The following is a 16,902-nucleotide window of genomic DNA, read 5'->3' as shown; positions in this document are numbered from 1 at the left end:
CACTTTTTGAGCTATATCCGGTGTCCGTTCCCACACAATGATCTTGTTTAAAAGTGTTGACTGCTACCTTTAAATCTGGAAGGTGAACTATGTAGAAAATTTCGGTAAACCAAGCAAATGTGTCTTCATCCGTCCTAATTTAGTCTTAAATTGAACGTAATATAATACACAAATATATCCCGTCGATCGTTTTTGTATTGTAAGCTCAGGACATAATGCAATATTAATTTTTTTCTATTAAGTAATACAATTTCGCGTTAAATATTTATTTATGATAAAGTAAAAAGTTGATGTTTTTTCTTCAGATTTTTTGAAAACTTCGGAGTTGATGGTATCCTGAAATAGCAGCATAATGTCATCCAGACTTTTAGGTAAATGAGTATTATGTATCGTATGTAGTAGTGGTTGTAGTTTGGTAAAATAGTTCTTCAGATGACATTTTGCACCAGTCATTTGTAAACACGGCCCCACAGGTCTAGGGAATAGCGGGAACAAACTGATGTTAAAATCCCTGCCAAATGCCCCCGCACTCCAGGGACTCTAGATAAGGCCCATTCTCTCTAAATTTGGCGCGAAGACAAAACCATGGCAGTCACCTGGCCTAAATACAATAATGAGCGATCAGGGATACTTTTTTATTTTTATTTTGACATTTCTTATGTTTCCCTGTAACGCTACAACTCTCTACCATTTAACAATGGGTGAAATATATACTGTAATAATATGCATTGATGTTGAATAATAATGACAAAGTTGTTCAATTTTTATCCGACAGTGATCTGAACTGGATTTAATTTGTCATTAGAGTTATTTTCACATTAACATATTATGGGTCATGAATACCGTCATACATGTACACAACCAGTCAGATTTGTCACAGATTTACAGATATCGGGATACTTGATAAACAATCGACACTTGTAAGTGTTTTATGATAACTTAACATGTTTTTTGGGCATACTGACATAATTTAATATGTGTTTAATAGTAGGCAATAATATTTGAGTAGAAATTTGAGTAGAAATTTGAATTTATAACGGAGATAATTTCAAAATTGTGGCCGCGAGGATTCTCTGCGCAAGGACCGCTTGCTACTTTTTGCTGGGATGGTGGACGTCACGAGTCTGCCATACTAAAAAAATCGTCAAAAGACTCGTTGACGGCCATTTAGGTGGACTATCTACCTGTCCATACATGCCATATTTTCTGGAGACCATTCAGGGGGATTTGTTCAAAAGTCTGAAAATTTGGGGGGATTTGGGTAGTATTCTGGGGGATTTTTTAGCAGATCTAATTTGGCAAAATTTCAAAGTATTTTAAGACGCAAGTACGAAAAAACAAATTTCCATAATTTTGAAAGGCTCCCGAGGGGATTATGTCCTGAATTTAAGGGGATTTGGGTCACATACCAGGGGATTTTCTTCATCGCCATGTAGCATTACGGGCATGACATACGTGCCAATTCACCTTGTTTACCCCTTTTTCCAGCACTTCATCTATATTTTTATGAGACACAGCCATATTGCATAATAAAAGCACTCACTTGCAAAATAGAATACTTCACAAAAAAATATGTTTCAGAGACAATTTAATGGGCTTACCTTCCTCTAAAATTGGATACAAAATCTGCTGCCTATGATCATAAATGATGACTTTCAGACTAATAGAGAGAATGGAATGAATTATCAATATTTTTCATTTCAATTCCCAAATAGTCAGATTTGTTTGCTTCTGATAAAATGCAAATGCATAATTTATTGTTTAAGTTCAAAAACATATCGTCTTTTGGCATTCATCAAAAAATAAAAACATCACCACCATAATAAATAAATAAAAGTCATTTCATCCGAATTGTCTACTTTCAGTTTCTCTTCTGGAAGTTCTGTTATTTTCCGATATTTGTGATGAAGGTCAATGTCATGTATGTAAACATATTAGTGAGGCAAAACAAAAAACAGCATTGTCAATTAGTTATTTTAATCCTTTTCTTTACTGAATAATTTACTGTCACCTTTAAATTATTAATCCTTTTGATGACAATGACACATGTTTTGAAGAACGCTTTAATTTGTTACATCCTCTCTGATTGGATAAAAATTATAGTTTTAACCAATGAAAATCGACCTTTTATCTGACCAGTCTAATTGACATTTCTTACGCAAATTCTGTCAGTTTCAATCAAAACAATGCATGAATTGTGCCCTGCTGATTTATTAAGTGTCACCCAATAGGTGTTGTTAAACACACCATCAGTTGATAATCCAATTAAGCTTCAGGACAGGAAGGGCATCATAACTGTAAACAGGCATATATAATTAAACCCTGTGATAAATTTGCGTAATTTTAAACACACTTTTTTTAACACACTTCTTTTTAATTCCGGGGGATTTTCATCCCCCTCCGGGAGACCGGGGGATGGGTCGAAATTCCGGGGGATTTTTACCCCCTCCGGGGGATATGGCATGTATACCTGGCACTGCAGGGCCACCTAGAAAGTTAAAGCACCGCCCAATTCCTCGCTATCCCCGGTATACCCCCGAACTGGGGGGGGGGGGGCTGGTTTCAATTGACTGGTGCATTAGCATTTGACTTAATTGACTTGATTGTTAAGTGAAGGAAAATTTTGTTTATTCCTTCAACATAGTTATGGCAGTTATAACTCTTATCTGTATATGTCCATCTTAATGATGGCTGTCAACAAGTCCTTTGATGTTTTATGCCTATGGCAGGCTGGGGATACAAACATGTAAGAAATGTATAAATAATAAAAAAGTATACCTGAATGCACATTATTGTAGCTATTATCTGCATACTCCATTAAACCTGTGGGAATGCTAAATTATTACTCCTTTAAATAAAATCAGTTGATATTTAAACAGCAGTTTGGCAGTTTTATATTGTAAGCCTTCTGATAATTAAATAAGTGTCTGTCCTGCAACTCTGTATCATTGTTTCTGTCTCTTCCTGTGTAATATTCTCCTGTTGAAGTGTTTTGAGACCTTTAAAGTAAGTTCTTTTAAGATATACACAATAAACATGTTCTTGTTTTGTTAAATCAGTGTAAGAAATTTGGCTCATTGAAAACATTGATTCTTTAGCAAGTTAGGTTTAAGAAAAAAGTATTTAAATTCTCTGATTTTCCTCCATTAGAAATCCATTGTTAAAGCTGAAATTGTTCCTGATTAGTACTTGGATTCTACCTTCAATTCTAAATGTGTTTCTATGCCACTCCACCTGTTGAGAAAAGGGCAGCAGCCTTTTCATGGGGGATTTGAAATGAATGGGAGAATTCAGCTACAGATGACTTCTTTTTCTTGAATTATATTGTTTGCTGGTATGAAAATTTGTAAAGTGTTATTCACACCTTGGTTTTATTCACTAAAGTGTAATGGCGATTGTTTGTTTGATTTTTGTTCTTTCTTTCAGTTCTTCCGTCAAGAGCAGCACCAAAAATATTTAAAACTACTTCAAAGTTTTCAACATGGGGAGGGCAACACATGGCACAAAGAAATTTTTCTGTTATTTCAACCAGCGGAACAACAAGATTGGCTAGTGTATTCAGCAATGGTGCACAGCACAACTTTGATCAGAAGAGAAACTTCAATGATGGAAAAAGCACAGCTCTTACTTTAATTAAAGACCTGAAACATATAACATCAACCCCAGGACCAGCATTGTTGCTTGGCCTCGGTGGTCTGATACCATTCGTAGCTATGCCAGTCTATATGGTGTCATCGGGTGTTTTTGTTTCTGGTCTTGCATTCAGCCAAGTCACATACGGTGCCTGTATTTTATCGTTTATTGGTGGAGTAAGATGGGGCACGGCTCTTTCGGATAATGAAGCTGTTCAACCAAACTGGTTTAACCTAGGCTACAGTGTCACACCTTCTCTCGTAGCGTGGGTAGCTCTCCTTTTGCCCACTCCAGCCTCCTTGCTCACGCTGATGGCTGGACTGGCTGGTTCAGCTTACATGGACTTGACCATGCTTGGCTATCCACCATGGTTTAAAGCACTTAGATTCCTATTGTCGCTGTTTGCCATACTTTCTCTATGGAGTACACTGATGTGTATGCTTATTCTTGATGACAAGAAGAAAAAGGAAGAAAAGATGAAGGCTGCTGCAAATGATAAGATGGAGAAAGCTCCTGAAGTTGAAAAGCTTGCTGCAGTAAAACCAGTTGTTAGGAAGGTTGAGAAAATGGTCGACACGGCAGGAAAGTCAGCTAAGTCTGCTGTGAATAAAAGTAAGAAAGAAGCGTCTGAACTTTTAAGCAAAAGTGCTAACAGAGAAACAGGACAAAAAGATGATTTGGAAGAAAAAGAACTGAAGGAGTAGATAAACAATTTGCGGAGGATATTTTCCCTTTTGTGCTAGTCTGTCTGAAAGTTACGTAAAATCTTGTTTTAATTTATTATTGTGATTATTTATGTATCATATTAAATATGAATCCAAGTTATATATAGAAATACATCTACATTGTACTAGGATTTCAAAGTACAAAAAAAATATAGTAGAGTTTTCAGTATTTCAATTTGAGCGTAATTTGGATAAAATGAAATTGCCTTGTTCATTAATAATTTGAAATGTATTGTGATTTAAATAACCATTATGTGTACTTATGTACAAGTTATGATTTTTAATTCATGTGTTGTTTTGTTCACCATTTTGGGAATTGGGCAAGAGCCATTGTAATTTGGAAAAATGCATTATTTTGACAAAAAAATAAAAAAAAAGAGGCCATTTTACATCAAAATGAATAAGGGTTGCTTAAAAAAAAATAAGTGGAAAAAATGTTTTATGAAGAATACGCAAACTCTTACATACAAAAGTTATTTTGGGCCTAATTTTTTGAGAAAATAAATAATATAAAAACAGCACAGAAATTTGTAATGTTCTTTTCACTTTTTTTATTTTTAATGTTTAAGCATTGGAAATGTGGCCGAACTTCGGTCCAAAATTTATCAGAAAAACTCACTGGTAGAGAATGTTGTTTTTATGTAAATATATAAGATTGTTATTTTTATTTTTTATTTCATTGAAGTGCATGTGTAAATAGAATTTGTGAATTCTCTGTATTATTTATATGAAGTGCTATACTACAAAGTTATAGTCTGGTTATGAAATTAAACATGAGAGCATTGCCTGTTGTTTCTATGTTGTTGTTTTTTGCTTCATAATTAAACTTCTGTTGGGTTATTTATAGGATTGAATGTTATTTTACTGCAGTTAAACATCATATGACCAATAACAAGGGTCAGTTTGGTAGTATCAGAAGTATTTAAAAGTTGTTATTAGTTCATTGGAATATGAATGCAATTGAAATAATATTTGCAAGGTCAAGGCCATACATGGGTGTCAAAGGTCAGCCAATAATTGTATAAATCTGTGTTCTTGTTCACAGGTTAAAACTGGAGGCTTGTAATAAGATTGCACAATAAATAATAGTATATATTGGATAAATACTCACCAACGAATAAATGTTTTGGCCAACTTTGACCAAACCTGTGATCAATAGCCATCATACCATATTTTTTACCAGTTTTATTCAATTGACTGCAGATATTCAGTTATTGTGTCAAAGGTCAAATATCCATTTCTAATGTCATAGGTCGGTTATCCATTTATTGTGTCAAAGAGCAAACATCCATTTATTGTGTCAAAGGTCAGATATCCATTTCATGTCAAAGGTCTGATATCCATTTATCTTGTCAAATTCAGTTTAATATCCATTTGTTGTGTCAAGGGTCAGATATCCATTTATCGTGTCAAAGGTCAAATATCCATTTATCGTGTCAATGGTCAGATATCCATTTATCATGTCAAAGGTCAATTATCCATTTCTCATGTCAAAGGTCAAAAATCCATTTATTGTGTCAAAGGTCAGATATCCATTAATCTAGTCAGAGGTGAGATATCCATTAATTGGGTCAGTCATCGAAATTACTTTTTGAATTAATGATGGACAACCCAATAATCTTATACAATTGCTTGGCATCAAATTTTTGAACAAGCCCTGCTATATAAAATTAAGAATTTCAGCAAGCTGAGCAAATATTTTTGCAGTGCATGGTCTGTATTCTCTAACATCCTGAATCTGAGTTTCAGACTTGGACTCAGAAAAGCAAAATCTCTTCTACAATAATGGACACGTCTTTGTCAAAATTAGTTACATGTGTATATTACAGATATTTCGAAACATTTAAGTATTCAGTTTTCTGAGCCCGAGTCTAAAACTTGTTAGTAAATAAGAGCCCAGGGCTTGCAAGCTTGTGTTAATTTTGACCAATGGTAAACTAGTGAGCGATCAACATGACGCTGGTAAACTTTAGTCGACAAACAAAGAGATTATATTTTGTCAATAAGAAATAGCACATAATTGGTTGTATAATCGAAAGGATTACTTGGACCATCTCTGATTAGTGACAGACAGAGTGAGGTTCCCATTGGCATCATGTTATTGTGTGGATTTCACTAGAATGTAATAAGAAGAGCATCATCTTTCACAAATACACCTGTCCTATTTCTAGGACACCCAAGTTTGGTGTTAACTGGTTGTATGTTAAGCTAATTTTTGAGTGCGAACAGTGTAAATACAGTTCTGGCCATTTCAAGGGTCATAACTCTGGAGTGACAGAGGAGACATAGCTGGTTATTGAACCTGACCAAGATATTCTGACCAAACTTGGTGAAGATTGGGCAAAGGCTTCTAAAGCTTTTGATTGGACATGACCAACTTCAGGTAATTTGTATATTTAAAAGGAGATAGCTCTGGAGTCGAGTGAAATGACTGACTTTCAAAAATGTCCAGAACATTATTTTCATACACACTCTGACCAAATTTAGTGATGATTGGACAAAGGCTTCTAAAGTTATTAATCAAACAATAGCTTTTTAGGTAATTTCTAAAGTTAAAAGGCAATAACTCTGAGTGACTCTAGGGATATGGCTGGTTCACATATTTGTTCAAGGTATCACGTCCATGTACACATTCAGACTAAATTTGGTGATGATTGGACAAAGGCTTTTAAAGTCAATGATTGAGCAAAACATATCTAGGGTAATTTCTATAATTAAAGGGTGATAACTCTTGAGTGACTCAAGCAATTTGGCTGGTTTTCAAACTTGTTCAAGATTTTATGCCCACACATATTCTGACCATATTTGGTGATGATTGGACAAACGCTTCTAAATATAATGATTGGACAAAACTGACATTATGTTATTTTTTTAATTAAAGGGTGATAACTCGGGGGTTACTAAATTATTTAACCTGTCTGAGATATTATGCCCAAGGCCTAAAAAAAATAATTGTTTGGTTAGGGTTACATCCTTTCCAAAAACAGGTAGGGTAGGTAGGCTTTTTATTTTTTTTTATTAGGTTTTATATAAGAATATCATTTTCATCATTGGAGAATGGTGTTAAAACTATCTTCTGTATAAGCATTTAAGGTTTAAACTTAATATTAAAAAGCAATTAAAAAAAAAACGAATTTTTTTTTTTTTTTTTTAGTTTTTCATTTTTTTTTCAAACTGACTATAAAAACGGTAGGGTCGGCGCCTATTCCGTAGGTAGGGTCGGGTAACCTGAACCAAATGTATTATTATTTTTTTTAGGCCCAAACACATTCTGACCAAATTTGGTGATGTTTGACAGAAACTTCTAAAGTTATTGATCGGACACCGTACTGTATGTCAACCGCCGCAGGTAAAACTGTAACTTTCCATTCTTCGCTGAATGGGGGTATAAAAATGAATAAGATCCATAAATGTTTGCAAATATATTAATGACCAGATTCCAGACAGTTTATACGTTAATTTTGAAACACGACAATAAACCGAGACACTGAGATAAATAAAAATAAACTCTTTAAAATATATCACAGATTTGCAATAAATATATGCAGACAAATATATATTATTTCAATTCATATGTACACAAATATATAAAACCAAAGAAAGTGTTGAATTGACGAACATGTATATTTGCAATCCTGACATTAACTTATGAAAAAGGCACTCGTCACAGACTTAAATGCTCTAACAAAATCGCTGCAAGGCAATTTATGCCAACACTCTTATGTTGATTTTCAGTCAAAAAAGAGACTCCGAGCTATAGGCATTTCGGTACATGAGCATATTGTCATGTGTACAAAGTTTCATTTGAAAATCTTGAACAAATTTTGCGCTACGGCAAAAAATTCAAAGGCTGACAACACTTACACAATACACCATCTTTTCTTTGGAAACTTTGAAAAAGCAGATGAGCTAAAAATATCGACATATAACAAAGTAATAGTGAGCAGGAACTTTGCTCATTATTAACTGAAGAGTAATAAAGTACCTTTTATATATTCACTGAGAATATTGTAATTAACTACTCGTTAGGAACATATTTACAGACAGATGTGTCCAAAGTCTTTCCTTTTGTTTTGTCATCGCCCCTGTCCTCTCAAATCGAAAAATATAAATGCAATAGTCTGCACTGGTATGAATTTTAAAATTGCTTAACATGAGCTAAAAATATGATAGTTCAAAATGATTTTAAAGAAAGACTTAAACAAGCGCTGTCACAGGAGTGACAAATACCCCCAAATTCTACATGGACTCCATTCAGTAGTTTTTAAGTTATGCTTCAGACAAGATAAAGTAACAAAGGGCTATAACTCTGTAATTAGCTGAAACGAAGTTATGGTTCTTGTAATTTGCACTTCCACTCATGGTGCTCAGTAGTTTTCAAGTAATGCTCCAGACAAGAAAAATTGCAACAGACTGACCAACCTTAGGTGACTCCAATACTCCCCTTAAGCTTTGTTGGTCAGGGGGGATAATAATGAATTTGGCACAATTAATATTTTTGTTTGGAGTGCGAATTGGCAATTATTATACAATGTACATGTAAAATAAATATTTTTTTAAAAAACAAGTTACTTCTGATGATAATCATAATAATAATGTGCTCTTTTTTATTCACTTATTTTAAGGGAACAGATAGATTCTAATTCAATAATTTAAAAGCCTCACAACAACACAACCGATGAAAATCCATTAAGCCATTAATTCATTTAATACTTCTATAAAATGACTTATTTTGCCATTCCCCCATGTGCGCTCGCTAGCATAGAGGCTTTCCCTCCAACACTAATGAGTTTTTATTTATGCTTTACTAAATAATTCATTAATAAAAATGAATAATAACTATCACATGAAAAGTACAAAAATGAAAACAAAATAATGTCCCCTTAATGAGTATAAAATGGCTGTGTACACTCATTTTGAAGATCATGGATATTATTATGGAAATCAACATTTTAACAGAAAAGAAAAGCATAAATGGGTGAATTTAACATACTTAATTCACTATAGGCCCTGTTTCTCCTGGCTGCGGCATTAGTCTGTACATATAAGTTATTATAATACATAACGTGACTGTCTTTATAAAATAACCTAGTCATTATAAGTTATTCCTAAATGAAGCATGTTTATTATCATACCCCGAGTGACTGCCTTCATAAAATTACCTTATAAAGTCATCATAAGTAATGCTGTAATGTTGCATGTGATGATTTTTAATACTACCTTCATTTTCATTTTAAAATATATTTCTTGCTTTCTCAAGCACCTGGGTTCAATAGTTGCTTACAAAATATAGATAAAAATCCGTATTAGTAGATGCATTTTGGTGTAATAAAATAAATAACAGATCCTATGGAGGGTAATAGCATAAAATATTAACCCGAGAACGTTGATGTCAACCGAGGCACGTCTCTTCAATATCCTATATACAATATGTATAACAGGAGGGCTCAGGGCAAGACCATTGTTACTTCATACAAAATAGTAGGAGTAACAATCATTTTTGCACTAAGCACTCAATACAGATTAATACTGATAGTACTACAAATATAGTCCTCAATACCCGGAAACTCAAACACAAAAAACATTAAGGAAATAGATATGAACAAGATTTTAGTGTAAGAAAACTCAATTTCTATAATGTTTAAAGAAAACCGTAACCAAATCAAACTCTGTGAGTAAGTCACTGTAACAGGTCTATCTCGATAATTATTAAAGCCAGCATTAAGCCAATATAAATTAATCGCTAGATTTTCATCCAAAATATTTTTTTAAATGGGGGCAGGGATGTTATTTTTATTTTTCTTAGATGACTGTTACACCTTTGACTATCTGTTCATGCTCTTTCTCATTGCATAAAGGACCATATGCATGTGCTTCTAGACAAACAACGAACATGATCCTAACAAATCTCCTTTTTTTACATGTGAAAATGTACCAGACCGATACGCAATTACCTGAGTTCAACATTTTAATTTGAGTCAATAAAATTTAAGGGGAGGGCGGGAATGAAAATCTAGCAATTAATTTATAGTCGCCTTATGGGGTTTGCTATAATTTTGTGTATTGTCACTAATAACAATTGTTTCATGAGCAACCATGTTAATTATTTGAAACAATTCTTTAGTTTTGGCATAGGTTTAAAGTTTTTCCACAATGCCAACAACTTCAAGGCTATGAAAATGCCATGACATTTTTTTTGAAAGCTATCTAACATACAATTGTAGGATGATATTCTATGACACTATTTTTCAGTTGTTTTTTTCCTTTTTAACAACATCAAATTTAAACCAACATATTTTGTAACATTGAAATTTCCGATTAATGTTAGAGCCCAAACGGAAAAGTGTATTCAGTATTGACGACGTTGAATTCATCGTCTTCAAAAATGCTGGTCATGTTCTGATGAGCCCCGCTGATCGTGCTTTGAGAACGGGGGCTGCGCTCACATGAACTTGGGGGTATTCTGAAATCATATGTATCAAAAATGTAAATGATTTCAGCTGAATTCTGAAAAAAGTCTCTTCTGCTGTTTCCTACACACAGCAGAAACCATATTTAAGCATACAGTACTATTATTCAAATCAAAAGCTCATAATTATTTGTGACTGATTTGTTGTTATTAGTTTTCATTACTGAAGTAAGCAAAAAAGCAGCAGAATATGAGACATTGTCTGAATGTGATTAGCATGTTATCAATAAAGTAATTAAACGCTAGAATCTAAATATTATCGAAAGCATATTTAGAATTACTGCATTAATAATCTTAATATAATAGTGTATGGAAGTATTTTTTTTACATGCAATGACTAGAATTTAATGTGTGAAAACTAGTACCAAAGAATATGAAAACTGCATGATTGAAAGAAAAGAGATTACCCATTACCATGTGGTTTCCATAGCAACCGCCTCCCATAGCAACCAGCATGATGGCACATCAACAAATACTGTTTCCCATAGCAACCAACACAATTGGTTCCCATAGCAACCAGTAAGAAATAGTGTAAGGAAGAGCTAAGAAAACATCTACATTCACATTGCCGTAATTCCATTAAGATTTCTGAAAATGTTAAAATCTAGCACTAAACAGGTGAGACGCTTAATTACAAAAGCGTAAGAGAGATTCAGCTTTTGGTAAATGGTCTAAAATGGTAAGACAATGCAGATCCTATTGTTATAATAATAATATCATTATAAATTTTCAAAATAATGTGATGTAAATGTTCACATCACATTATGAGATGGGTTTGATTTAAAAATATAAATTTTAATTCAAGGCACCAATGGTATAACATCAGACAGGTATATCTTGCAAACAGATTTTTAAAACAGAAATAATTCAAAACATCACCATACATATTAAGTACATACTTTCTTTGGCACAAAAATAATTTATAAACACAGAAATTACATCTTTAAACAACAAGTTTACAAGAAAGGAAACATTAATTTCATGTTAGTGTTTGACATTAAAACATCATTAAACAGTTCTGAACAATTGGCCTAATGAATATTAAATTTGAAAATTGTAGTCAAGTACACATAGTGTTAAAATTAAGAGAAATTATTTCTGATCAGTACTTTCATATTAGTTGCAAAACAAAGTATATTGTTATTATATTATATATATTAGCTTGAAAAAGGAATGGAATTAATTGCGAACAAAGATTATTGACTCGACAAATTAATCAACACAATTATACATATATAACTCAACAAATATTTATTTTACATCAAATTACAAGTATTTTTTCATTGAAACAATTTTAAAACAAATTAAAACTGCAAGTTTTCGATAATAAAATGCAGCTTTGGAATTGCTTCTGCGTCCTACATGTATGACAGTATATCTACTCAACGAGACTACTATTTAGTCATGTTTCTTGTTTTTACAAGAAGCAGAATAAGGCCTTCAATAATGACCTGTCTTTTCTTCCGTATCACGCAAGGACTTAAATTGAAAAAAGCGTAAGAGCGGGTGGGGGCAATGTAAGCGCGATGTTACTAGCTCTACCTATACACCAAATCTTGAACGGGCTGGTCTACAGGAGCCCCGGCCGAACCAAGACGTCGCGGGAGCCCCATTTGCTGGTGCATGGGCGCGTAGTCTGATAGCTCGAGCATTGTTGGCAACTCGAGAGGCCATCGAGGGGAGTTGAACCGGCCACCTGTAATAAGCACACGTGCGCACACTTCAACACACCATATATTATGATAGATACTATACATGCAGTGCAGCTGTGTATAATTGTGCATACATGTATACAGTCATGTATATCGATTGTACTGGCAATTTATATAAAAGCATCAGTCTGGTTATGATCGAATTCAAAATAACAGTTGTTTGAAGCTGATAAAAGCATTTAAACTATTATACTAGTAATAGGAGAAACAATATTCCCCAATAATATTTACTTAAAAAAAAATCTTATGTTGCCTAAGATCAAACGAAAACATTCGTTAAAAAAGACAATTTCTGGATATAAAAATTGTTTATAAATATATGCTATAATCAAAATAGTATTACTTAATATCATCATGCAGGTGTGTTTTAAAATAATAAACTTTGGAAATGTTGGGTGTGACACAATGTACTTATTGTAACAGACACCTTGTGACACCAACACATTAATTTGGTGCTGTATTAACTTCAACATTTTTTGGTTAATTCCTGCAATGTTCTGTGTTAGGTCTGGACATAATGCATAGATATTCTAAAATATTTCTTATTCTTTTTTCTATAGTTGAAATAAATCATCATCTTAAATGGCCGGTTGCTCAACTTTCCTTAGCCGTTTTAAATAAACAACTTGGATCAATGTCAATTTTAAGGGTAGAGTCTTGAGTATTTTGATTGGCCTGTAAAATTAACTGACCAATCAACTGAATGGAATCACTTAGGCATGTCTAAGGATAAGAATAAGAACTACATTGAATATCAACCCAGGCCGATCAACCTTCAACTTCCCCTCTATGAAGGTAAGTCTCGGTTAATCTATCAATTAAAAAGGTTTATACCAGTATAACTTTATCCTTAGCCATTGTAGTATAAATCTAGATTGGATAAGGAACAGCTGAGCAACACGCTGAAACCATGTTGGCAGTATACATAGTCATCTCAGTTTAAACTGCCAATATTCAATGATCATTATTACAGCACACTTTTTGAGGCCCAAATGAAATTTCTTTGTTGAAAAACACAGCTAATCCATAAGGAAGAGGTAATTTCTTGTGGCAACATGTGATTTGTCTTAAAGAGAGGATATTGTGGGAATGTTAAGATGTTCGGGATATTTATGATGTGATCATTGTTAGGAAAAATATAACAACAGAACCATATAGTTATCCATACCCATTGCGTTTTCAGCATTTGCATGTTTGTGACATAGTCTAAAACAGTGCGGAACAATACCAATTAGTAAATCTCAAGTTCGTATTCCACTTGTTCAGATATATCAAACATGTAGTATTTCACTGAAAGCAAGACTCATATATATATATTAAAATTTATGTGAAAGCCCGTGCCAAGAGATCAATATTTTAAACTTTACTCTGCAACACAAGACGACACTGTTGGGTAACTGCATGCCAACGAGAGTGTTTTATATATTGTAAGTTTTAACTTTTATTATTTTAAACTAGTTTATTTTAGCTTAAATGTAAAGGCAACCTTATCCCAATAAGACTCAATTATCTGTCTGTCTCCTTGTTAGAAATTAGTATTTGTGACCATTTTGATAGGAATTTTATACAATAGAGCCTCTTATGAGATTTGAACCAATGGACTCTTAAGGTTAAAACCAGAGAATTAAACTTTAAATGGGTACTTATGATATTTCATTTCTATAATTAAATATTTCTTTTAAATTTGAGCCTATGACAGATAAATAGCTAATAAAACTTCTGGCCAATCAAGACAGATAATTCTGTAAAAAAGCTGCTCCTCACACACGAGTTACTTACCTTGCATCATGGCCTCATGTGCCAGGGATGATGGAGTGACAGGGTGGGACCGCCTTGTCTGCCTGAAAAGGGATAGATAATGACAAAAATAACAAGAGCAATGCAGAGCGAACACAAGACCTCTTTGCTTTTCTATCTAAAAGGCGCATAATTCAAAATTATTTTAAAACCAGAGTTATAGGCCTTGCTTTATATGTACGTGTTATCTCTGGAAACGTTAAATTTATTTGAATATTGAATGTTGTGTTTGTTATGACTAACATTAAAATTTCTGCAAAATGCTATCATTATCAATGACCACAACTGCGCCAAGGATATGACATTGCCTTGTCTTTTTTCTTCCAAACATGGTTAGGATTGATTTTTTTAATTTATATATCATGTTCATGTCCAAAACAGTATTTCCCCTGTGCCCATTTTAGGCCCAGCCAAAGTAGATGACTGACATTCCTTCAGAATTTCCTAGCTCTAATACTCTATAAGGTCAAATATATAAACAAATAAATAACTTCAAAGTAATTTTGAATCCAAAAGAAAATATCAATGCACATGCCATTCAGACTTTGACCATTACAAAAAAAACATTATTCCATATAATGAGCATTGTGTTCATTGTTTATGATTTCTAATTGAGATGGCACCTAACCACCCTGATAAAAATATTTATAACAGCTTAACCAATGTTAAGATTTTCTAGTCACTTGATAGCCTTGACCTTATCTTGGATTCAATACAGTTTCAAGGGCAGTCGTTAAATCAGATTTAAGCAAATGCTGATGAGTTTCATATTCAATGTAATCCTTTCTTTTGTCAATGATTCTACTTCTTTATCGAAATGAGTGCCGAAGGAATAAGTGAATACTGAAATTGAATACAATACCTCATCTATCCTCATATTACATTACTATACCTGTTCAGTGTACGAGCAGCAACAGCTGATTTCGGTCTCCTCATGTTGTCAGGCAGTCCCTCTTTCCAGCCGGGGATGTGACCCGAGCGGGGTCGCTTCTGTATGGACTCCCAATAGAGGTCTCGACCCCCTGCCATCCAATCATTAGCCCGTGTCACTGCCATTCCTGAACTAGGTCGCGTTTTGTGGTCAGGCGATGAGGGCCGCTGAGGTGGAGGCGTGCCCTGTCGTGCTGTGGACATAGGAAACACAATAAATATGCATGCATTCTAGAGTTGAATATTATATTCCAATTAAACCATTCAAATTCATTGTGAATGCAGTGTTCTTTAATGTTAAAACCTATGTCAACATCTGTTTTAGTTTATAATACTGATTTTTTCTGACTCAGTTGCAATGAATCACTTTTGATTTTGTTTTCTGGGTAGAAACCAGTACTCATTTCCTTTTTAAGAAGCCAAAAGAATAAACCCTTTTGGGGGGTTTTAATGTTAAATGGTATTTAAAGATTTACTCATCAAATTGCAGTAATCTTTCAATGATGGCGGGATTATTTTTTTCTTGCTATAATTAATCTTAAACAAAACCATATTATGGTTATATTTATTTACACTGCTAATAAAAATATATCATTTTGAAGAGGTCTGAAAATATGACTGAGCAAATTACATAAAATTATATAAATCTGAGTGTTGTTTAGGTATTAAATTTCTTATAACAATTAATCATAAAACAGCTGACAAAACTTAATTTAAAACAGATCTGATGACAAAACTTAATTGATTTACATGTAATTTATCTTAAAACGATTCATAAAACAATCCATTGGTCATTCAAACAATTACAAAGGTTGACACACACAAGACAAGACAGAACTTTCACTGGGTAACACACGAAAGGAAAGATGGAGATTTGACATCACCCCAAATTATCTAAATTTAAGAAGAAGTTTTTTTAAACGCTCAATAACAGAAGAAATAAAATCTTTTCATAAGCCAAGCCGAAAGATTTTGATATGAATTAAATTCCTTAAGCAAATCAAACCAGTTAAGATTCCTAAGAACTGGCAAACAACTTTTTTTTTGGCATATGCTGTATTAGCTGGTTTTCACACTCGGACCAAGTCAATGTATACTGATGTTTTATGAAAGAAGTTTGCCAATGAATAAAATGAACATCTTGCTGTAGGATGTTTATTTGAGGCACTCAATACTTTGCAAATTTTCCATGCACAATTCACTTTTTTTTTTAAGATGGTGATGAAATCAATGCAAAGGGTCAATATTGGAATAAAACATGGTGTTTTATGATTTATAACAATACTTAAAGGGAATGAGAAAAATCCCAGTATAGCATCTAATTGAATAGACTTGACTGATTACTTGATCACAGAGTTTAAAGAAATATAGAAACGTTAAATAACAAAGGAGCAACAGGGAGGGGAAATAATAACAATATCACACGATTAAAGGGCGCCATTATTAGGGGTCATAAATGCTGATGGATATCCTGTGTATATCCACTGGGTGTCAAACAAATGTGCAGAACTTAGGAAAAGCAACATAGCGATTTCAATAATTACAATAGAGCTCATTTATGGAGATGGTGCCTGAACTTCCTGTATCATCGTAAAAAGAGCAGTCGGAAAAACTTAACTCTTGCCTTCCATTTTCT

The 16,902-nt window shown here is 33.4% G+C and overlaps 2 protein-coding genes across 14 annotated transcripts in view; one reads left to right on the top strand and one right to left on the bottom strand.

Moving 5' to 3' along the window:
* The first annotated feature begins 40 nt into the window (after nucleotides 1-40).
* LOC128213087 (transmembrane protein 69-like) lies at nucleotides 41-5,142 on the top strand. 3 transcript variants are annotated; one of them, XM_052918610.1, is made up of 3 exons: nucleotides 41-104; nucleotides 306-371; nucleotides 3,427-5,142. In XM_052918610.1, the coding sequence occupies exons 2-3, from the start codon at nucleotides 353-355 to the stop codon at nucleotides 4,335-4,337; spliced, it is 930 nt and encodes a 309-aa protein (XP_052774570.1). In that variant the 5' UTR covers nucleotides 41-104; nucleotides 306-352; the 3' UTR covers nucleotides 4,338-5,142. The 3 variants fall into 3 exon arrangements, with proteins under 3 accessions (XP_052774570.1, XP_052774573.1, XP_052774572.1); XM_052918613.1 differs by having other exon boundaries at nucleotides 63-82; XM_052918612.1 differs by having other exon boundaries at nucleotides 83-156.
* Nucleotides 5,143-7,767: 2,625 nt separating this feature from the next.
* The window catches only part of LOC128214034 (uncharacterized), a 65,606-nt gene continuing 56,471 nt past the window's right edge, over nucleotides 7,768-16,902 (bottom strand). For 8 of the 11 annotated variants that reach the window (XM_052920254.1, XM_052920260.1, XM_052920255.1 and 5 more), the window contains 4 exons: nucleotides 15,229-15,460; nucleotides 14,319-14,380; nucleotides 12,370-12,523; nucleotides 7,768-10,821 (listed from right to left, as the gene is read on the bottom strand). In XM_052920254.1, the coding sequence (XP_052776214.1) occupies nucleotides 10,683-10,821; nucleotides 12,370-12,523; nucleotides 14,319-14,380; nucleotides 15,229-15,460 (587 nt within the window). In that variant the 3' untranslated portion in view covers nucleotides 7,768-10,682. Of the gene's footprint in view, nucleotides 10,822-11,234; nucleotides 12,524-13,767; nucleotides 13,830-14,318; nucleotides 14,381-15,228; nucleotides 15,461-16,902 lie in introns of all 11 variants that reach the window. The other 3 variants (XR_008257858.1, XR_008257859.1, XM_052920263.1) reach the window with 3 other exon arrangements.

The sequence above is a fragment of the Mya arenaria genome, chromosome 13 (genome assembly GCF_026914265.1).
Source record: "Mya arenaria isolate MELC-2E11 chromosome 13, ASM2691426v1".
In the NCBI taxonomy this organism is placed as follows: Eukaryota; Metazoa; Mollusca; class Bivalvia; order Myida; family Myidae; genus Mya; species Mya arenaria.
The sequence above is the reverse complement of the archived record's forward strand: the minus strand, read 5'-3'. Positions and strand labels throughout refer to the sequence as shown.